This window comes from Aedes albopictus, chromosome 3 (genome assembly GCF_035046485.1).
Source record: "Aedes albopictus strain Foshan chromosome 3, AalbF5, whole genome shotgun sequence".
Taxonomy (NCBI): Eukaryota; Metazoa; Arthropoda; class Insecta; order Diptera; family Culicidae; genus Aedes; species Aedes albopictus.
The window spans coordinates 108,009,901-108,029,426 of NC_085138.1; the positions used below are offsets into that span (position 1 = coordinate 108,009,901).

The following is a 19,526-nucleotide window of genomic DNA, read 5'->3' on the forward strand; positions in this document are numbered from 1 at the left end:
ACTCGTTTCTGGGGTAACGTATTTTCCAAGAAATGTGTGCTTCTTATCATCAATGCAGCACATTATGACAGGGATCAATCAAGCGTATTTCGTTTTATTTCTAAGTAAGGGACCCATTGTAAGGAATGACTTATTTTTAGGGAAGCTTTACTGAGGTTTTTTCTTCTATGGGACGTAGAGTTTGGGTCGTGTAGGGGCGCTGTCCCGAAACTACGTAGTCTCATTTTTGAACATTTACTCATCATAGACGTAAACTCATTGATTGACCCTCTCGTAATTTTGACTATTGGCAACGGCCAATCCAGAGATAAATCTATGCGGCTATTATAGATCTAGTTCGATAATAAAGAAAATAATTATATAGGTATGCATAGGTACAAGTTAAATCAATCAAAAAAAGAAAAAATGAAATATTTTCTTTGTCAACAAATCTGGATAGACCAATACGAATCTATTCAAAAGAATAAAAAGTACCTTCTGTTGCCAACTTCATGCTCTAAAAATAGTCCCTCTATCCCACAAAAGGACCTCAAAAGTATCTCATTCTCGTAAAACCATTAATAAAACCCTTGTCACTTACCAGCGTCACCCTCGGCAAAAACTAGTACCCGGGAGAGTGTAACCGTCTGCTTTCCTGACGACAAAACAGATCTTTTAAACTTTTTCCTTCGCCTAACCAGCGCCTCCTCACCCGCTCGCATCCACCACCGACCGGGGGAAATGCTTTCCCCGCAGCTCGGCTAATAGCCTATAAACGTGCAAATATTGAACAACCTCAAAGCGACATCGGGCAGCAACGGTCTGTCTGATGAAGCCAACAGCAGTGATAATGTTCTGTATGTGTCATCTACTACAACTACCGTCAACACTATCTTCATCGTCGTCGTCTTCCATCAACATCGCTGCCGTCTTCGTCATCGTCAACATCTCCACCAGCAGTTGGGTTGAGGCGTTGTTGGAGCACGGTTCCGGCACTGGGGCTCCAATCCAAGTGTCACCTCATTGAAAAGCACTTCACCGCGGGAACGGAAAACCGGTAAAGAGGGAAATAGGGTTTTGGGACGATTTGAGCATTGTTGGTTCATAATGAATTCCCTTCACTAATGTATTTTTTATTTTTCCAACATATTGTGATTCATATCTATCTAATAATTTCACAATTGGTTGTCTCTTTTTTTTTCTTCAGCCTTTATATTTCAGACAATCTTTCATTGTTCTGTTTAGATTTGAAATGTATTTGCACTATAAAATCTCATGCAAAATTAACAGTTGAGTTTACTTCGAATGAGTGTAATCAGTTTAGTACCATTTAATTCCGCCCTTATTGCTTATCCTTTGACAGATACGCGTATTTCGACTTCCACTTGTAATCTTGCTCAGTGTCAGTTATCCACTCTCCACTCCACTGGATAACTGACACTGAGGAAGATTACAAGTGGTAGTCGAAATACGCGTATCTGTCAAAGGATAAGCAATAAGGGCGGAATTAAATGGTACTAAACTGATTACACTCATTCGAAGAGGGTGTTCTGCATAGAGGGTTCGAAAAGTCGGTACAAGAGTGGAGTTTAGTTTGTATGTGAGTTTTAAGTCCGTATCTCGCCAAACAAAAATCCCTTTGATTTTCCTAATGAGGAATTCCACGGAGTCATGTCAGTCGATCCTGAGCGACCATTTCAAAAATATCTGAAACTTTGCACAGTTTTTCAATTTCATATAAATCGCCATTTTTTGATATTAAACCTTCATATTCACTCACGACTAACTTTTCAAAAGGGTGTATGCGAAAATAGTTCTAAAATATTCTAAAAGCTGTACAGCAAAAACGGATTGTTCGATTGTTATAAATTTTTCAGCAAAGTTAGATAACTAAATGATGATTCCTTAGAAAATATACACTGTAAAAAATTTCTTTTTCTACTTTGAAAAAATATGATATTTGTCACAAAAACTCAAATATCTCAAAACCCTATCTTTTTACCAACTTCAATTTTTTAGGGGAAATGGCCCATTATATCAGCTATCTACCATAAAATTTTGGTGATGGTAAACTGATAAACAAAAAAGTTATGACATTTCAAACATTTCACAATTTTTACATTTAGTAACAAAAAAAATTTTTTTCTGTGTAAATTATTTCGAGAATTATATTTTGATGCTGATTTTATTGTAAAGGCTACCGCCTGAATTAAACAAGTTGTTTTCATGATACTTTAGTTTGATTATTCGTAATTACTATAGTATCTATTTGAAACTTAGACGCGATCCAGTGTTGTGATCAAAAATATTGAGATTGTCATACTTTTTATTGTACGTGACTGGTGAAAAAATCCCTTGATAGTGTTGAAAAGCTGTTGATTATAAGAAAAATGGAATTGAATTTATTTTTAAGACAAAAGCTGTATAATAAAAGTTTTTTTATACGCGTATACATCTAGTTTATCCGCAAAAAAAATCCCTCTTAGAGAACAGACTTTATGATCGGAAGAATGCGAGTAACTTCAACAACAACAAATGCATAAGAGGTACATACCACAGACAAACAGACGAAACGCCTAGAACAATTTTAGTGAAAATTCATCGCCCAGTTCACACTATCACCACCTGGTGGAAATGTTTCACGAAACACTGCGTTGTGCAATATCGTCATCAGAAGGCGCTAGTGTGAAACGTCAAACGTAAAGAAAAACGATGGGCGCTCTTCTTGTTATGAAAGCCACAACCAAGATTCAAAATGATCGTTGAAGGCGTGGTCAATGAAAATTTCGCCAGTGTTACGTTTGTTTGTCTGTATACATACCTGACAATGCTCACGAAAAAAACAAAAAAATACTACCGCTATGAATATTAAAAATTGTATAGTATTTTTTTTCTTCAGCCACCAACACCAAACAAGTAAGTTAAAATTAATAAGTGATTTTGTTTATTATAATCTAACGAACAAGATGAACAGTCGCTTTCTCAAAGGTCTTCAACTCAACGCTCTCTTGTAGACCGTTTGATGAAAAAAAATGTTCAAAAGAGTTACGAAATCTCACCGAAAGCACCATAGATAAACTGAAAGAGACTGGTTATGCCCAAATGTCCACATTGTGTACAAAATTACGCATTTGCACGTCCTGCCGTCTAGAATTTGACAAACGAGCCATCTGTATATCATCGGTAAAGCAGGGCGCAGGAAGTTCGAAAACGACAACAACTGAGAAATTGCCATCAGCGACATCTGTTTAAACAATTTAATTACGCCCCTTTTCAAAAATGCCCTGTAATATTCTTCAACATCTATACCCATTTCAATATTTTTAACGTTGCAAAACACGCTTTCAACATTCATCTTGAAGAAGAGGGAAAACACTTGTCCTCAAATGTAACAGCAAATTAATGAATAAACGACTAATGCGCGGAGGGCGTGATAAAATCGGAACATTACGGTACATAGTATATTATATTATATGTATATATAATATATAATAAAAACAACTTGTTTTACTCACGCAAGGCCATTAACAATAAAATCAGCATCAAACTTCAATTTCCGGCCGAAATAATTTACACTAAAAAAAATTATTACTAAATGTGAAAATTGTGAAATGTTTGAATTGTCATAACTTTTTTGTTTATTTTCATGGTAGATTGCTAATACAATGGACCGTTTTCTCTAAAAAATTACGTTGGTAAAAAGATAGGGTTTTGAGATATTTGAGTTTTTGTGACAAAAATGATATTTTTTAATGTTAAAAAAGATTTTTTTCACAGTGTATATTTTCTTAGGAATCGCCATTTAGTTATCTAACTTTGCTGAACAATAAAATCAGCATCAAATCGCGATTCCCGGCCGAAATAATTTACACAGAAAAATTTTTTTTACTAAATGTAAAAATTGTGAAATTTTTGAAATGTTATAACTTTTTTGTTTATTAGTTTACCATCACCAAATTTTTATGGTAGATTGCTAATACAATGGACCGTTTTCCCTAAAAAATTCAAGTTGGTAAAAAGATAGGGTTTTGAGATATTTGAGTTTTTGTGACAAAAATGATGTTTTTCAATGATAAAATAGATTTTTTTTCACAGTGTATATTTTCTTAGAAATCACCATTTAGCTATCTAACTTTGCTGAAAAATTCATAACAATCGAACAATCCGTTTTTGCTGTGCATATTTTTGAATATTTTTGAACCATTTTCACATACACCCTTTTGAAAAGTTAGTCGTGGCTCTAAATAAAAATTTGATATCGAAAAATGGCGATTTAGATGGAACTGAAAAACTGTGCAAAGTTTCAGTTCAATAGAAAATCATGAATTAAAAATTTTCCTTAATTTTGATGCTGTTGCTTGGAATCGCTCTAATAAAAATCTTGAAGGAATTCCTGGGAAAATCTATGAAGAAATACCTAGGGAAAACGTAAGGGAAAACCCCAGAGAAATTCTTGGAAGGGTTCCTACAAGAATTCCGTTTTAAATTCCTAATGAAAAAATCTTCCTCCGAAGATTGCTATAGATTTCTTGCTTCGGAATTTTCTCCAAGAATTCCTTCGGAAATTACTCCAGGAAATAATTCGTGGATTCCTCTAAGCATTACTCCAAGAATTCTTCCGAGGTTTCCTCTACGAATTTCCCAAGGAATTTCTACAGGAATTCTTCCAGGGTTTCATCCAGAATCCGCTTTCAAGAATTCCTCCATGCATTTCTTATGGAGTTCTTTCGATTTCTCCAGGAATTCGTTCGGGGATTCTTCCCAGGATTTTTTGTTCTAAGAATTTCTACAGGAATTCCTTCAAAAATTGATCTGATTATTCCTCCAGAAATTTCTCCGGCGATTTTTTCAAGGATTCTTCCAGACATTCTTTTACGGATTTCTCGAGGAATTTGTTCAAGATATTCTCAAGGAAATAATTCAGGAATTTCTCCAGGAATTCTTTCCGGGATTCCTCCAGTAATTGCTTCGGAGATTCCTCTACGATTTGTTCAGAGTATTCCTCACGGTATTCCTTTTGGATTCCCTACGAATATCCTTCCAGGAATTCCTCAGGCTATTTGTCCAGGATTTCTTTTCGGGTATTCGTCCAAGAAGTCCTCCGGAAATTTCTGCAGGAGTTTATCTGGAGATTCCACCAGGAATTTATCTGTCTATTGTTCCATGTAATCTTCCGAATATTCCTCTAGTTATTCCTCCAGGAAATCCTCAATGATTTTTTCTGGGGATTCCTCCAAGATTTTTTCGAGGACTCCTCCCTGAGTCCCTGTAATTACTTTTTTTTAGGATTTCCTGGAGGAATATACGACAAAACACGTGGAGGAATACCTGAAGGATTTCCTAGAGCAATTCCCCGTAGAATAAAGCAATTCCTGGAGTTTTCTTTAAAAACTCCCTGAGGGTTTTCTGAATAAATCCCCGAATGGATTCTTGGAGAAATCCCTGGAGGTATTTGTGGAGGAATTCACGAATGATTTTTTGGAGAAATCCCCTAAAGAAATTCCTGGAGAAATCCTCGAAAGAATCCCCGCGTGAACTTCTGAAGGAATTCCTACAAAAATCCCTGAAGGAATTCCCCTATAATTTCCTGAACGAATATATGTACGAAGGAATTCCTTAAAAAATCCCCAAAGGGATTCTAGAAGGCTTTTTGTAGAAAATTTGGGAGGAATCCCCGTAAATTTCTTGAGAGAATTCCTGGAGAAATACCCGAATCAGAAAAAAAAAACAATTACGGAAGAAATCCTTCTTGGGATTCCTGTAGGATTTCCTGGAGAAATCCCCGGAGAAATTCCTGGAGTAATCCCTGTAAGTTTCTGGGGAGAATCTCACAAAGCTTCTCGAAGAATACTCCGAGAAAATTCCAGGAGGAATCCTCGTAAATTTTTAGGAATAATTCCCGACAAAATTCCTGAAGAATACCCCGTGAGAATTCCTGAAGAAATCTTTGAAGATATTCCTGGAGGAATCCATGCAAGATTCTCCGGAGGAATTTCTAGAGGAATGCATGGAGGAATTCCTGCAAATTTTTTTGAAAAAAAAACCTGGAGGAATACTTGGAGAATTTGTGGAGGAATTGTCGAAGAAATCGTCGAATTAATTCCTGTGAAATTCCCTGAATGAATCCCTGAAGAAATCCCCGTAGGAATTCATAAAGGAATACCTAGAGCAATTTCTAGAGGAATCATGGAAGGAATTTTAGTAGGAAACGCCGAAAAAATCCTAGATGAATCCCCGAATGAAATCTTGGAGAAATCCCCGGAGCAATTCCTGGAGGAATCCTCGAATGACTTTCTCGAAATACTGCTGCTCTCATCTACAGATGTTTGCAAGCGTTACTAGTGATCATGAAAGATCAGAAAATCAAAAATATTGCGAGGATTGATAACGTTCGCGCGATGTCAAAACAGTCGGCAATATTCTCATTCTCAAGAAATTCCCGATATTCAACTAGACAGCTCACTACTAATCTACAGAATCCTTCAACAGTAGAAATATTCCATATGATAAATAAATACAAAAATGTCATTTATACCTGTCAACGCGCGCGAGACTCAAACTTTTGTAGACTACACAAAATAAGTTCAGTTAATAATACTACGTCAATAAATATAAAATCCATAAAGTTTGCTCGTGCCTCCTATTACAAAAATATAAATTGTCCACACAAAATATCCGTTGATAAACTTCGTCAAGATACAAAATCTAGTCAAGAATAAAAAGTCAACAGAGTAGTTGTTCAAAAAGCAGCTTTTACATCTCTTTAACTGTGATAGAGTGACTGCATTCGTGATGTGATCAGGCATCGAATTGAAAACATTTATACCTTTATAATACAAAGAATTTTGTGAAGCACCATGCAAAAAGTGGGGTGTTCGTATTTGATCCGCGTTTCTAGTGTTATAACTATGAATGTCACTTCCTCTTTCAATTCGAGCACACAAATATCTAGGCAACATATCATTCTTTAACTTAAAAATGAACACCAACGTTAAATAGACAATTCTTTGCTTCACTGACAACCACTGAAGGGCGTCCAACAAAAAAGTTGAGGAAGTGAATCTGTTAGGTACATCTTATCAACCGCATTATTTTATTTTGCAAACGCTGTAGTCTTGATATTTGTGTTTCATTAGCTAAAAACAAAATGGACGGGCAGAACTCAATGTGTGGAGAAATGATTGATTTGTACAACTGTATTTTACTAGCAATAGTCAAATCGTTTTTAATCGACATAGAATACCATACTTTTTGGCTATTTTCTTGATGACATTGTCGATGTGAGCGTCAAACTTTAGTCTGTCATCAATAATCACGCCAAGATATTTAATTTCACGCACGCGATCAATTGTCTCACTATCAATTTCTACAGAGACTTCATAATTTACTCGATTCCGCGATGTTACCATAAATTTAGTTTTACTTATGTTCAATTTCAACTGTTTGTACTTCAACCATTTACTCAGAGAACGTAAATCTGCATTCATTTGTGAAACGGCTTCCCCTAATTCTTTGGCTGCAATGAATATAACGGTATCATCAGCAAAAAGGTTAATATCGCAAAATCGTAAGACTCGCCGCATGTCATTTATGTACATAATCAATAAAACGGGCTCAATACACTCCCCTGTTGTACGCCAAGGCTGTTCGCCACGGGGCTCGAAATTGAATCATTGAAAGCAGTCCGTTGGGCTCTGTCACACAAATAGCTTTCGAACCATCTGTATTATGTTTCCAGTACAAAACCGAATTAGCGACATTTTTTTCTTCGACTTCCGCTGCTTTTGCCTTACGTTAAACACAATGTCGGAAGTGGGGCGCTGTATTATACACCTGGTGCTCTATACAGCGCCCCACTTCCGACATTGTATTTAACGCAAGACAAAAGCAGCGGAAGTCAAAGAAAAAATGTCGCTAACTCGGTTTTGAACTAGAAACATAATATGCAGATCCCGCAAATCCAAAGCGCTTTATTGTTTTCAACAACAAGGGCCAAGAAATTGTTTCAAAAGCGCGTTCCAGATCCAAAAAAAGCAACAATCATATCTTTACGCTCTAATTTTTCTTTCCATTTTGCTAGCACCAGATTTAATGCGGTTTCACAGGAATGACCTTCCCGATATTCCGATTGTTCTGGTACTAGCAAATCAAAACTATTTACACGGTGTTCAATAAGTTCGGATACACAGTAAAAATGAATTTATTTCCCATCTGTAATTCAGATTTGCAAAGTGAATGTATTAATTGAAAGCTCACATAATACTGATCAAATACAGTATATGTTTTGAAACAAACTGTCCTTTATTTATTTGTAATAATTGCAAATGTGTCTCAAGATCCTTTCGGCCGTCTGTCATTGGTATTTCGTCTAGTTTTTATTCAGTAATGGTGTTAAGTTAAATCAAATTAGGTTGTTATCCTCAGCATTAGTGATAGCACCTATGGCCATACGAAATAATCTATAAAATTCAGATTGGGTGAAGTACGGACTCATTTTATTTTGATCTTTAAAATTGCTAAAATTGCCGCTGTACCTGTTTTAATGATTTTTGTTTTGTCAAAAAGCAAGGCTGCGTTATATTTCAGTTTAATCCATCATTATCTTTTCCAAAACTTGATTATATCCCTATTGTGGCAAATTTTAAATTGGCTTTACATAATGTATTTATACCTTTCTCATAGATTTAAGCACATTTTGACTAAACTTGCAAATTTATCACCATATCATCACTGAAATAGCAGTGTAAAGCCTTTGTCTATTAATTTAGATATTCTAATTTAGTATAGTGCGATGTAAACTCAAAAGTCAACGTTTTAGACTTCTGTAGCTTGAGCAACTTATCGAAAATTATTCCAGCGTGCCGGAGCTAACAAACTTTAGATACATCTAAGGCTTATAAAAAAAAAGTAGAAAAAGACTTTATTCAAAACCGTATGCTATATTTGATCAGTGTTATATGACCTTTCAATAAATACATTTACTTTGAAAATCTGAATTACAGATGTGAAATTAATTCAAGTTATATGATGTATCCGAACTTATTGAACACCGTGTAAATATGCTAACGGCTGGCCTTTAACAACAAGTTCCAAAATTTTCACTAAAGGTGAATCACAAGATTGTTCTTGACTCCTTGGAGAACTTTGCCGAAGACGACCCTCTTCTATCTGCTCTGGATCCCGAGATAAAGAAGTTTGAAACTTTACTTGACAACTAGCGCCACCTAGCGGCGAAATCACAAACTAATGGTTAATTCACTAAATAGCTCTTGACTTACTGAAGAACCTTGCCGAAGACGACACTTTTCTATCTGCGCTGGATCGCGAGCTAGAGGCGAAATCACCACCTAACAGCGAAATCACCTACTAAATGTTGAATCACCAGATAGCTCTTGACTTCCAAAAGCACTTTGCCGAAGATGAATCTTTTCGATCTGCTTTGGATCCCGAGATAGAGAAGTTTGAAACTTTACTTGACAACTAGTGCCACCTAGTGGCTTAATCACCAACTAATTGTTACATCACAAGATTGTTCTTGACTTCCTGAAGAACTTTGCCGAAGACGACCCTCTTCTATCTGTACTGGATCGCGAGCTAAAAAAGTTTAAAATTTTACTTAACAACTAGCGCCACCTAGTGGCGAAATCACCAACTAAATATTGAATCACCAGATAGGTTTTTACTTCCTGCAAAACTCTGACGAAGACGGCACTTTTCTATCTGATCTGAATCGCGAGCTAGAGAAGTTTGAAACTTTACTTGACAACTAGCGTCACCTGAAATAACAAACTAAATGTTAAGTCATTAGATAGCTCTTGACTTCCTGAAGAACTTTTCTATCTGCTCTGGGTCGCGAGCTAAGAAGATTAAAATTTTACACTTTTGAAACTTTACTTGATAACTAGCACCACCTAGCGGCGAAATCACAAACTAATTGGTTAATCACCAGATTGTTCTTGACCTACTGAACAACTTTGCCGAAGACAGCATTGTTCCAAATCAAGTAGATCTTGAGATATCGCAAGTGATAACTTATCACTGGTGAGTGAACATAAGCAACCACTTCTACATAGCGCCTCTATCGGCCAAATTGCCAACTAATTGGATGTTAGTTCGCATTGTGTGGTAGATCTATTTTAGTACCACATACAACTTTACCAAAGAAAGTATGGTGCTATCTTGTAATACTCCTGATGTATTCGCTCACACCCCCAATTAGGCGAAATCCCATAAGCTCTGGGATTCCTACAACACGGATGTCTACTGCACCCCCGAACTAACCGTGTAGTAGGAGTCTAGACTGTATTGCGTTCGTCACTGGATAGCCCGTGGCCTAGCCAACAACTTTTTCGCAGACACCACACAGTTAAATGATCACGTTATTGAGATACACGCATATACGTTAATACTTTTGCATGCAGTTTATATGCACACTAGCGCCGCCCATCGATGGATTTGCCATTGATTTAGTTCATCACTGGATAGCTCTTGACCATGCCAACAACTTTGCCGAAGATACCAAGTTTTTATAAAGCAAAATAGGTATCAAGAATATTTACAATCCTAACTACATATCTCATTTTTATCAGGTACTTGCGTCTCCATCCAGCGACGGGTGATGACGCCGCAGATGGCTGTCTGTCACCATCCTCTTCAACACGCAAAGCGTGCAGTGATGCCAATTAAAAAAGTTAGAAATCATGCAAATAAAATGTCCATTGTTCCGAAATTTAATAACGCCCTTATCTTAAGTGCAACTAAAAAGTTGTCTTCTAATAAAATGTTCCCTAATATATGCACTAAACACTAAATCTTCAGGGGGGGAGCGGGTTTTTAGAGTAGCTTTAATGTGCCTTTTTCATCAAAAGTTTGAAAGGTTGGATTTCCCCATACCGAAAAATTAAAATTCCCATGTAAAACTTCAAGTCGATTGCGAACTAGCTCACCGATTTTTTAGATTTTTTTTAATTTTGCAGGGCTTTATTTGGGTCCATTTTCAACTATTTGTGACTATTCGGGATTGTATATTCGCAATTTTGCAAAAATCGACACGGCCTAATACACATGAAAAGTGATTATTTGTAGAGAAGCTCTCAGTATATAATTGTGGAGAAGAAGCAGACTATCTTCTATTCGGGACGTTACGTCAAGAAGAATAAGAAAAATAATTGAGAGTGCACACTCATGACTTTTCCAGTATTCTAAAGTCGCACTAATCAGACCACCATCGGTATACCTTTTTGCCTACAGGTGCCAACCGTCGACGGGACAGAATCGCCGAGTCACAGAATGACTTTTCACAACTTTGACGACTGGACAAACGCCACCGCCACCACCACCATCCTCACAGCGCTTCTGACAACATCTCTGGGGGCGACGTCGTCGTCGTGGTCGGAACTGGGTGTAGCGAGCCCGTCGACTGCCACATCCACCGTCTCGCTGGACAGCGGCGGATGGTGGTTTGACTACGGAAATGGAAGCACCACGCTCCTGGAGGCAGGGGGCATTGGTGCGAGGTGGCCATTTTCCGGTGAGAACTATTCGACCCACGGTAATCATGGGCTCAGCGCAGAGGAGGGACCATACGACCGGTGCGATCCGAGGAACGAAAACTTTCAGTGTACCGTGCAGGAGTTTCTCGAGTACGCCCGAGGACCTCAGCAGATGCCGCTGTCGACTGCACTGCTGGTAAGTAGAGAAACTTTTCATGGTGGGGTGTAGATGTACATAAAGATTTGTTTAATGCGTTATACCAAGGTTATTAACAATCTGTTAACTAGGTAATTGAACGAATTATTCTGCCGTGCTTACGCTTTTCGCGCCAATCAGATGCTGATCGTTGTGCAACTTTCACCTTTCAGTCATTTTATGTGCCTGTTATGATGCACTGTTTTTATCCCTGTATTATGTTTCTTAAATTTATTTCTTTGGGATTATCTACCACCTACATGCAACATTTGGATACCTAAATACGAGCAAGTTATGATAATTTCAGTATTGTTTTAGCGGGATCGTATATGCACTGACAGAAAGTAGGGCCAACCTTTTACTATTGGGACCAAATCTTCCACCTAGGAAAACATATCACCCAAAAATGACAAAATAACACTAACAAAGTACTTCCCATGTCTCGCGATATCACAATGATTGTTCCGTAAACGACGAGATTATTACGTTGAGCGTATCTTTTGTTTACCGTCTGCGCGCTATCGCTCTCCCCCAAAATCGTATTCCCGCATATTCTTAACCGCAAAAAGGATCATAAACACAGCCCGCTCGGTTCCTGGGGCAGCCGTCGAGTGTGCGGGTTAAACTGTCAAGCAGACGAAAATTAATTGCTCCGTGCCGGGTTAATGCTTGTCGATAAATATTTATCCAAATCGTTCCACGCTCCGGCAAAAATGAACCGGAACAATCGCGGAACGAGACGAATTATTAGTTTACGCCTCGTTAACGGAGCTGTAGAAGATCATGGCTAACCTGGAGGAGTAGTGCTGGAGGAAAAGTTTTACATGAAGTTTAATTAAAAGCACTTTATTCCTTTCAAAGGCGTCTATCTTCGAATTCAAATTCTGATTCGTTCGATTGAAGTTCTAGAAAGAGATTCCGTGAGTTGTTGGTATCAAGTCGCTAGGTAAATATTAGTTTGAGAATAGGACCAATACTATGCTTTGGCGATTTCACTCCAAAAGAAGAAATTATAAGGAACATAATTTGTTAATATTTGTGCAATTTGAAATCTTTTAGCGCCCTTAAGAATAATAACCATTGTGAATGTTCCAGATTACTTATATTTGCATTTATGTGAGAAATTTAGAAATTTCTCCAGAGGTTCGTTCACGAAATTTTTCAGAAATTCTTGCGGGGTTTTTCAGCAAATCTCCCAATAACTTTTTTGAAAATTCTTTAAAAGGACTACTTTGAAAATTTATCCAAAGTTTTCCAAAGAAATCATCCCAGCAATTCCTTTATTCAGGTGTTTTCCTTATTGACAGGTTGCTTTGGAAGTTACTCTACTTATTCCTTCAGAAAATCCAAAACAGATTCTCTCAAAATTTTTTTTTTAAATTTTCTATACATTCTTTCCAGAATTCCTCTGGAATTCCTTCAGAAATTTGTCGAGAAATTTATTTGGGGAACCTTGGATTATTACGAAAACTCCTCCAGAATTTCCTTCAGAAATTACCTAGAAATATTTCCAAGAATGCTCGCTCATGCTGAGACCGTTCCATTATTTACACCTTGTCTTTAAAAACTGTTTAAAATGGCGATTTTCTGAAAGTCCTCGCCTAAAAAGTAAGGAAAATGCCAAATTGTAAGGAAATGGTTACTCAAATTGATGGACCCCCGTTAGTTTGAACAACAACCATTTTCTGACCTCTCGATTTTGGTAAATTGTTGGTGTTAACGCCAATGTTGGTGCAGTCAAATTTGATTCTAATGAGATCAGCAATAGTATAGGGTCATGTAAATAGGTAGATTATTTATTGTGGCCATTTGCTATTGCTTCGGGGTTACATCGGGTTTTCCGCGCAAATTACTATTATTAGAAGCGACTATAAATACTCATCACAGAATCCAATAGAGTCAATTGTCCTGTCTTGGTCTTAGATCATCTGTAATAGTCATACATAATTTGTGATAGTTGTAAATACAGTAAAAATACCTGATCTGAAGAAAAGTGCTTGGTGTTTCACGTCGTGCAATAAGTCAATTGACTAAGAAGAACTGATCTGTGTTGTACATCTGCAGTCCAGAAGAAATACCAGTTACTGTGTTTGTCCAGAACTTGACCATTTCACGGCACCGGCACCACATACGCTTGAATGTGCGTGAACAGTTGGCTCATTTGAACTGTTAACGTTATTGAAAAGAGGAAAGTTAGAGCTACTATTTACAGTTATAAAAAGTTGGGTCGGTCATTTTGATTTGGGTCTCCATCTTGAAATTGTATACCAAAACTTTTCTGTTACCATTTTGGCAATCATTGATTTCAAAATGTTTGCACCAACTGAAGGCTCAGACATTTATACACTACATATCAAAAAATTGTACGTGTTTTTTTTTCTTTTTCTATCAAAAGTTATCCGCAGTTCTGATATCCAAATGTCACGTTTTCTCAGTCCATTTCCATGCGCACCGGCAATGTAAAAGACATCTCTAATTTTTTTATATATTGTGTAAAAGTATCTCAGTTTTCGATTGATGCAAAAAATCTCGAAAATCGGTGGTTGCCAACGGCCATCACGGCCAAAACTGCACTTAAAAGTTGGAGTGATGGATTTGCTACACCTTCCTCATTGCGTTGTTGCGACGTTGGGGTAGGGTAAATGTACCAATAGTGGTGCTATTAGTAGCTCCTTGTAGTAAAATAATTTAAAAAAAATGATAAAACCACAAAATAAAAAGTCTGAAAACGTTAATCGGTAGTTGTTTTTCTTAAATTTGCTAGGAAAAATGTAAAAACCATTGTTTATTTCAGTTTTTTTTTTCAATAAATCACTTGCACCAACTATAGGTACACGGTTCCTATTATGGAGGTAAAATTTAACTTTGGTTCCTATAGTGGCGCATCCCATTGAATTCTTAGGGGACCCACCACTATGGGAACACTACCACCATTATAGGTTCAAAGGAGCAAAAAAAATAACGAAAATAATTGTTTAAAATAGGTTTTTCGGCAAATCCTGAACCCAAAGCTCAATTAATGTTTTTAGTTAGGTATGATGCATCTATTGAAAATGTCATTTTTGGTCGAAACAGTGCTAAATTGACACTACCACCACTATTGGTACTACCTCCACTAAGGGAGCTTTTACCCTAAGAATTTGAAAGATGTGTGAGTGCTTCTGGATCATGTTTTTGGTCATCATTTTGCGAAGTTCATAATGTTAAGGGAAGGAAAAGGGATCGTGACGAACCAGCACAATTGTGCTATTGAGCAATAACAGGTTTGCATATTTTTTTTATCATTTGGTTAGTCTTTGTATTATTTGATGTAAACTGTTTTAGTAATCGAACTTTTATTTTCACTTATATGTATGCAAACAAGCTTTTGTTTACGTTGCATGTGCGAATTTCCACAATACGTTGGACAGAAAGTGGGCAAAAATCGTAAACATGAAATAGTTTGATCTGTCGCATATTTTTTTTTATTTTTGATTTATCTAAGTAGTCAAAGCTAGAATTCGAAAGATTAAGAGTAGTTCTTCCAAATGAGGCATTACAATTATTGTTTTGTTAAGAATTTACGTGTACTGAAGAGCTAAAATTAAGCATTTTGTATGGATATTTCACTTTTTTGCGCTCCGTCCCGAAAGGGATATGAAATATTGGTAATTGATTGTTTTTATTGATAAACTCTAAGTGAGAACAAAGAAATATAGATTTGGAATAATTAAATTCTCAGTTTGAAAATCAATCATGCGTTTTAGGGAGCGTCCATAAATTACGTAGCTTTTTGGAAGGGGGGAGTCTGGGATTGTGTGACGAGCCATGTATAAGGTATGGGAAAATGGGATGCTAACATAAGGCTGAATTTCAAAAGACTGAATGCACAAAAGGCTGAACACGAAAGGCTGAAAGTAACATAAGGCTGAATTTCAAAAGGCTGAATGCACAAAAGACTGAAATTGCAAAAATGCAGGAAATGAGTTATAATACTTCTTCTTTTTTTTCTGGCGTAACGTCCCAACTGAGACAAAGCCTGCTTTCAGCTTCTATACGCATTTCAACAGTTTTTAATTGAGAGCCTTCTCTGCCAATGATTACTTTGCATTGTAACAGGTAGGAAGATACTTTATGCCCGCGGTTGTCAAGGAATTTTCCATTACAAAAAGTTTTTGGCCCGAGGGAGAATCGAACCCGTCACCCTAAACATGACTACCCGTTCGCTAAACAGATCGGCTACATATATGAGTCCAAGTCATAGAATGTGCTTAGTGAAGAGGCTAATGATGCATACCAACTAACACAAAAAATGACTGATGGTATTTCAATCGGTGATTTTTCCTTCTTTGAGCATGAGCTATTCTTTCGAGTCATGCTGTTATGGAGATTGGTTGCCATTACAGCTGCCAACAATTTGATCAGAGATTTTTCCTTCTTTTAAATATATGCTATTCTTCCGAGAAATACTGTCATAGTTATGTAGGCAATCAATAATGCATACTTTAGCGCGGAAAACAGCCCTAACGCTTTCCGATTTTGAACATAGTAACGGAAGCATGTTCGTCCAATAAACCATCAACCAATGAGCGGTAGTGTGCTTCAAATGTCAAACTCAAGCTAAACCAATGCAAGTGTCAGAGCTGAGTGGTCGGCCAACTAGCAAATTTTCATAAAGATCATTATATCAGTGTACGATATGAATAATTAGAGTGTTATGTCTGTTTGTCTGTGATGTTAGTGTTGCCTTCAGGCTCGCATGACTGCCTTTAGGATCGCCGTTTGAAAACTAGTCGAATGATTATTTCAGCCTTATGTTATTTCAGCCTTTTGACATTTTCAGCCTTTTGTGATTCAGCCTTTCGTAATTCAGCCTTTTGTTATTTCAGCCTTTCGTGTTTCAGCCTTTTGTACGTAACCCGGGAAAATACGCTACGATGGGGGAGAGGGAGTAAAAATCGACCAAAAAATGCTATGTCATTTATAGACGCTCCCTTATTGCTTTAAACAAGCGTCATATTTCTAAGTAACTGCCGAAAGTAGCACTATCATTCCTCTTTTCAACAACATTTCGTTTTGAATTGGGTTTTCGGAGAATCTTTCGAAAAACGGTTTAAATAAGCCAACAAGCAACCAAAATCGAGGGATCCGCAAAAAGACCCGCAAATGTGGCTCTAATTATCAATTTGAGTAACCAAACGTATTTTCTTTACTCTTTTGACATGAATTTTCAGAAAATTTCCACCTTATAATTTTTCAAGGCAAGGTGTAAACAGTGGACCGGTCTCAGCGAGAGTTACTCAGTATTTTCTCCACGGTTTCCTTCGGAAATTCTTCATGCGATCCGTTCAGAAATCCGTAAGGATTTCCTATCGAAAATATTTCTTGAATCTGAATCTTTGGAAATCTTTCTGACGTGAATTTGTTCAAAAGTTCATGCAGGAAATCCTTCAAAACATCTTCCAGGAATTCTTTATAAACGTTTTAGAGATTGTTTGAGAATTTCCAAGTTTTACAAGTATTTTTTTATATAATCTTCCACAGATTCCATTGGAAATATTTCCGGAGATAATGCAGAGGAATCCATTAACAAAATCTTTTTTTTTTTTTAAATTTCTTTGTATTTGTGAATTTTAACTTATTGCCAATTCTTCACAAAATTAACAAAATCTTCCATGAACTCCTTCTAAGATTTCTCAAACTCTCCCTTAGCCATTTCTCAAAGTTTCGTTCAAAAAATTTGCCAGCGGTTACTCAACAAATGTTTTGTTTAGGTCTGAGATGGGTCTTTTTTTTTTTTTTTTTTTTTTTTTCCTTCTAAACCATAGGGGGATAAATCTGCTCAACAGACACCCTAACAGGAAGGTTAGGGTAGTGTGGGGTTGAGGCCGTCTTCTACAATGCCGGTAGAAGCCAGGACTACTCTCTCCTCGACCCACTTAAACACATTCCTATGGTCGCCAAACCCTACGTCTCTCTGGAACCACCAAGAAGGTATTGCTTCAGAGAGGGGCTAGTGCATATCGCACCCTCAAGGTTAGCTGCCGTAGCCTAGCAGCAACGAACATCGATGACTCGCTCTGGAGAGTCCATCACGATAGCATGCTGGCGCTTAGCCAGTATCCCGAGTGGTCCTCGCCCCTCCCTTTGTCCTCGGAAGGCGGGCAGGGTCAACCCCGCCCGCGCCCTACTGCTGAGCGGACATCAAGAACTGATGCCCACATGCAACCCGATCTGACCTGCTGAAGGCAAGGGTATCACTACCCTTCAGGCCTTATCAGATGCATCCGTAGGTTGCAGACAGCAGGGTCTCACCTACCCCGACCCTTGCCGGGGACCCCTTTCCAACCGCGGGCTCAGATCCAACCCAGTAGACTGACACCACGACAGCACCGCTACCGGGACTTCCTCTCCGCGGCCACTTAATCGCTGTAAGGGTCGATCTCGACCGCAGGGCACCGGTATGACCTACGAAGCCGACTTCGAACCCCTGGACCACCTCTTGTATTGCATCTGGACTAGCCATTCTCCGAGTCCACGCGCCACCTCCTCTGTAGCTCCCAGACGATATGGGTGATAGCCGTTGAAACGGCATTCCAGCTAATCTCATCCCTACACATTCTCTGGACCAAGTTGTCCGGAGTTGTGTCCTCCCCGCATGTGGCAAGCATGCGGTCACGCATTGTGCGAAAACGCGGGCACACGAACAAAACGTGTTCCGCCGTTTCCTCTAAACCATTGCACACTGGGCATTCGGGAGAATCCGCATGCCCGAAACGGTGTAGATACTGTCGGAAGCAACCATGACCTGTAAGGACCTGTGTCAGGTGGAATGAAACTTCCCCATGGCGCCTATTAATCCAACTATCTACCCTCGGTATCAACCTATGGGTCCACCTTCCTTTGGTGGAACTGTCCCACGCGCGCTGCCATTTGACCATAGAGACCATCCTGACAGTCTTGCGTATGCCTCTTGTGCCGCGCATTTCGAAGCACTCCATGTCCTCACTGATAAGAATGCTGATAGGCACCATACCAGTAATGACACCTAGAATGACACAGAGAGCGTCGTGTGACACGGTACGGTACGCGCTTGCAACCCTCAGACACATAAGCCTGCAAGTACTTTCCAGCTTCCGTCGGTAGCATTCAGTACTTAACGCGGTACCCCACGCCGGGCCGCCAAACCTAAGTATGGACGTAGCAACACTAGCCAGAAGCTTGCGCTTACTGGCGTACACCGCTGAGCTATTGGACATCATCCGGGACAGTGCCGCAATAGCTGTGGAGGCTCTTTTACAGGCATAATCGACGTGGCTACCGAAGGTAAGCTTATCGTCGATCATCACGCCCAAGTTCTTGACAGAGCGCTTCGACAGGATAGTGCACTCTCCTACACTGATCTCCGTCTGCTGCGCCGACTGCATGTTGTTAACAACCGTCACCTCTGTCTTGTGGTGAGCCAGCTCCAGTTTTCTGGACCGCATCCACGCCTCCACAACCTTGATCGAGTGGTTGGTAGTCAACTTTACCTCCTCGATCGTTTCACCGTAGACTTCGAGCGTAATATCGAGATGGGTCTCTAGTTAGTCTAGTGGTTAAGGCTACGGATCGCCAATCTGGAGATGGCGGGTTCGATTCCCGTTCCAGTCGGGAACATTTTCTTGACTCCCTGGGCATAGTGTATCATTGTTCTTGCCTCACAATATACAAATTCATGCAATTCTTCATTACACCAACAAAGCTAGCCATGGAAATGTTTGACAATTCACAGGTCATTTTGACAGACCACACACATGCACGAAAAAGACAGATAATATATTCTAGTTTGCCGATCTTGTTGCCGTCCTTTTCATGCTCATGTAACATCTGTCAAAATG

The 19,526-nt window shown here is 38.5% G+C and overlaps 1 protein-coding gene across 6 annotated transcripts in view; it reads left to right on the forward strand.

Moving 5' to 3' along the window:
* LOC109416018 (neuropeptide F receptor) overlaps positions 1-19,526 on the forward strand; it is a 410,464-nt gene that overhangs the window by 100,779 nt on the left and 290,159 nt on the right. For 5 of the 6 annotated variants that reach the window (XM_062859327.1, XM_062859332.1, XM_062859328.1 and 2 more), the window contains one exon: positions 11,230-11,667. In XM_062859327.1, coding sequence (XP_062715311.1) covers positions 11,230-11,667 — 438 coding nt within the window. Of the gene's footprint in view, positions 1-680; positions 1,037-11,229; positions 11,668-19,526 lie in introns of all 6 variants that reach the window. The other variant, XM_062859331.1, reaches the window with a different exon arrangement.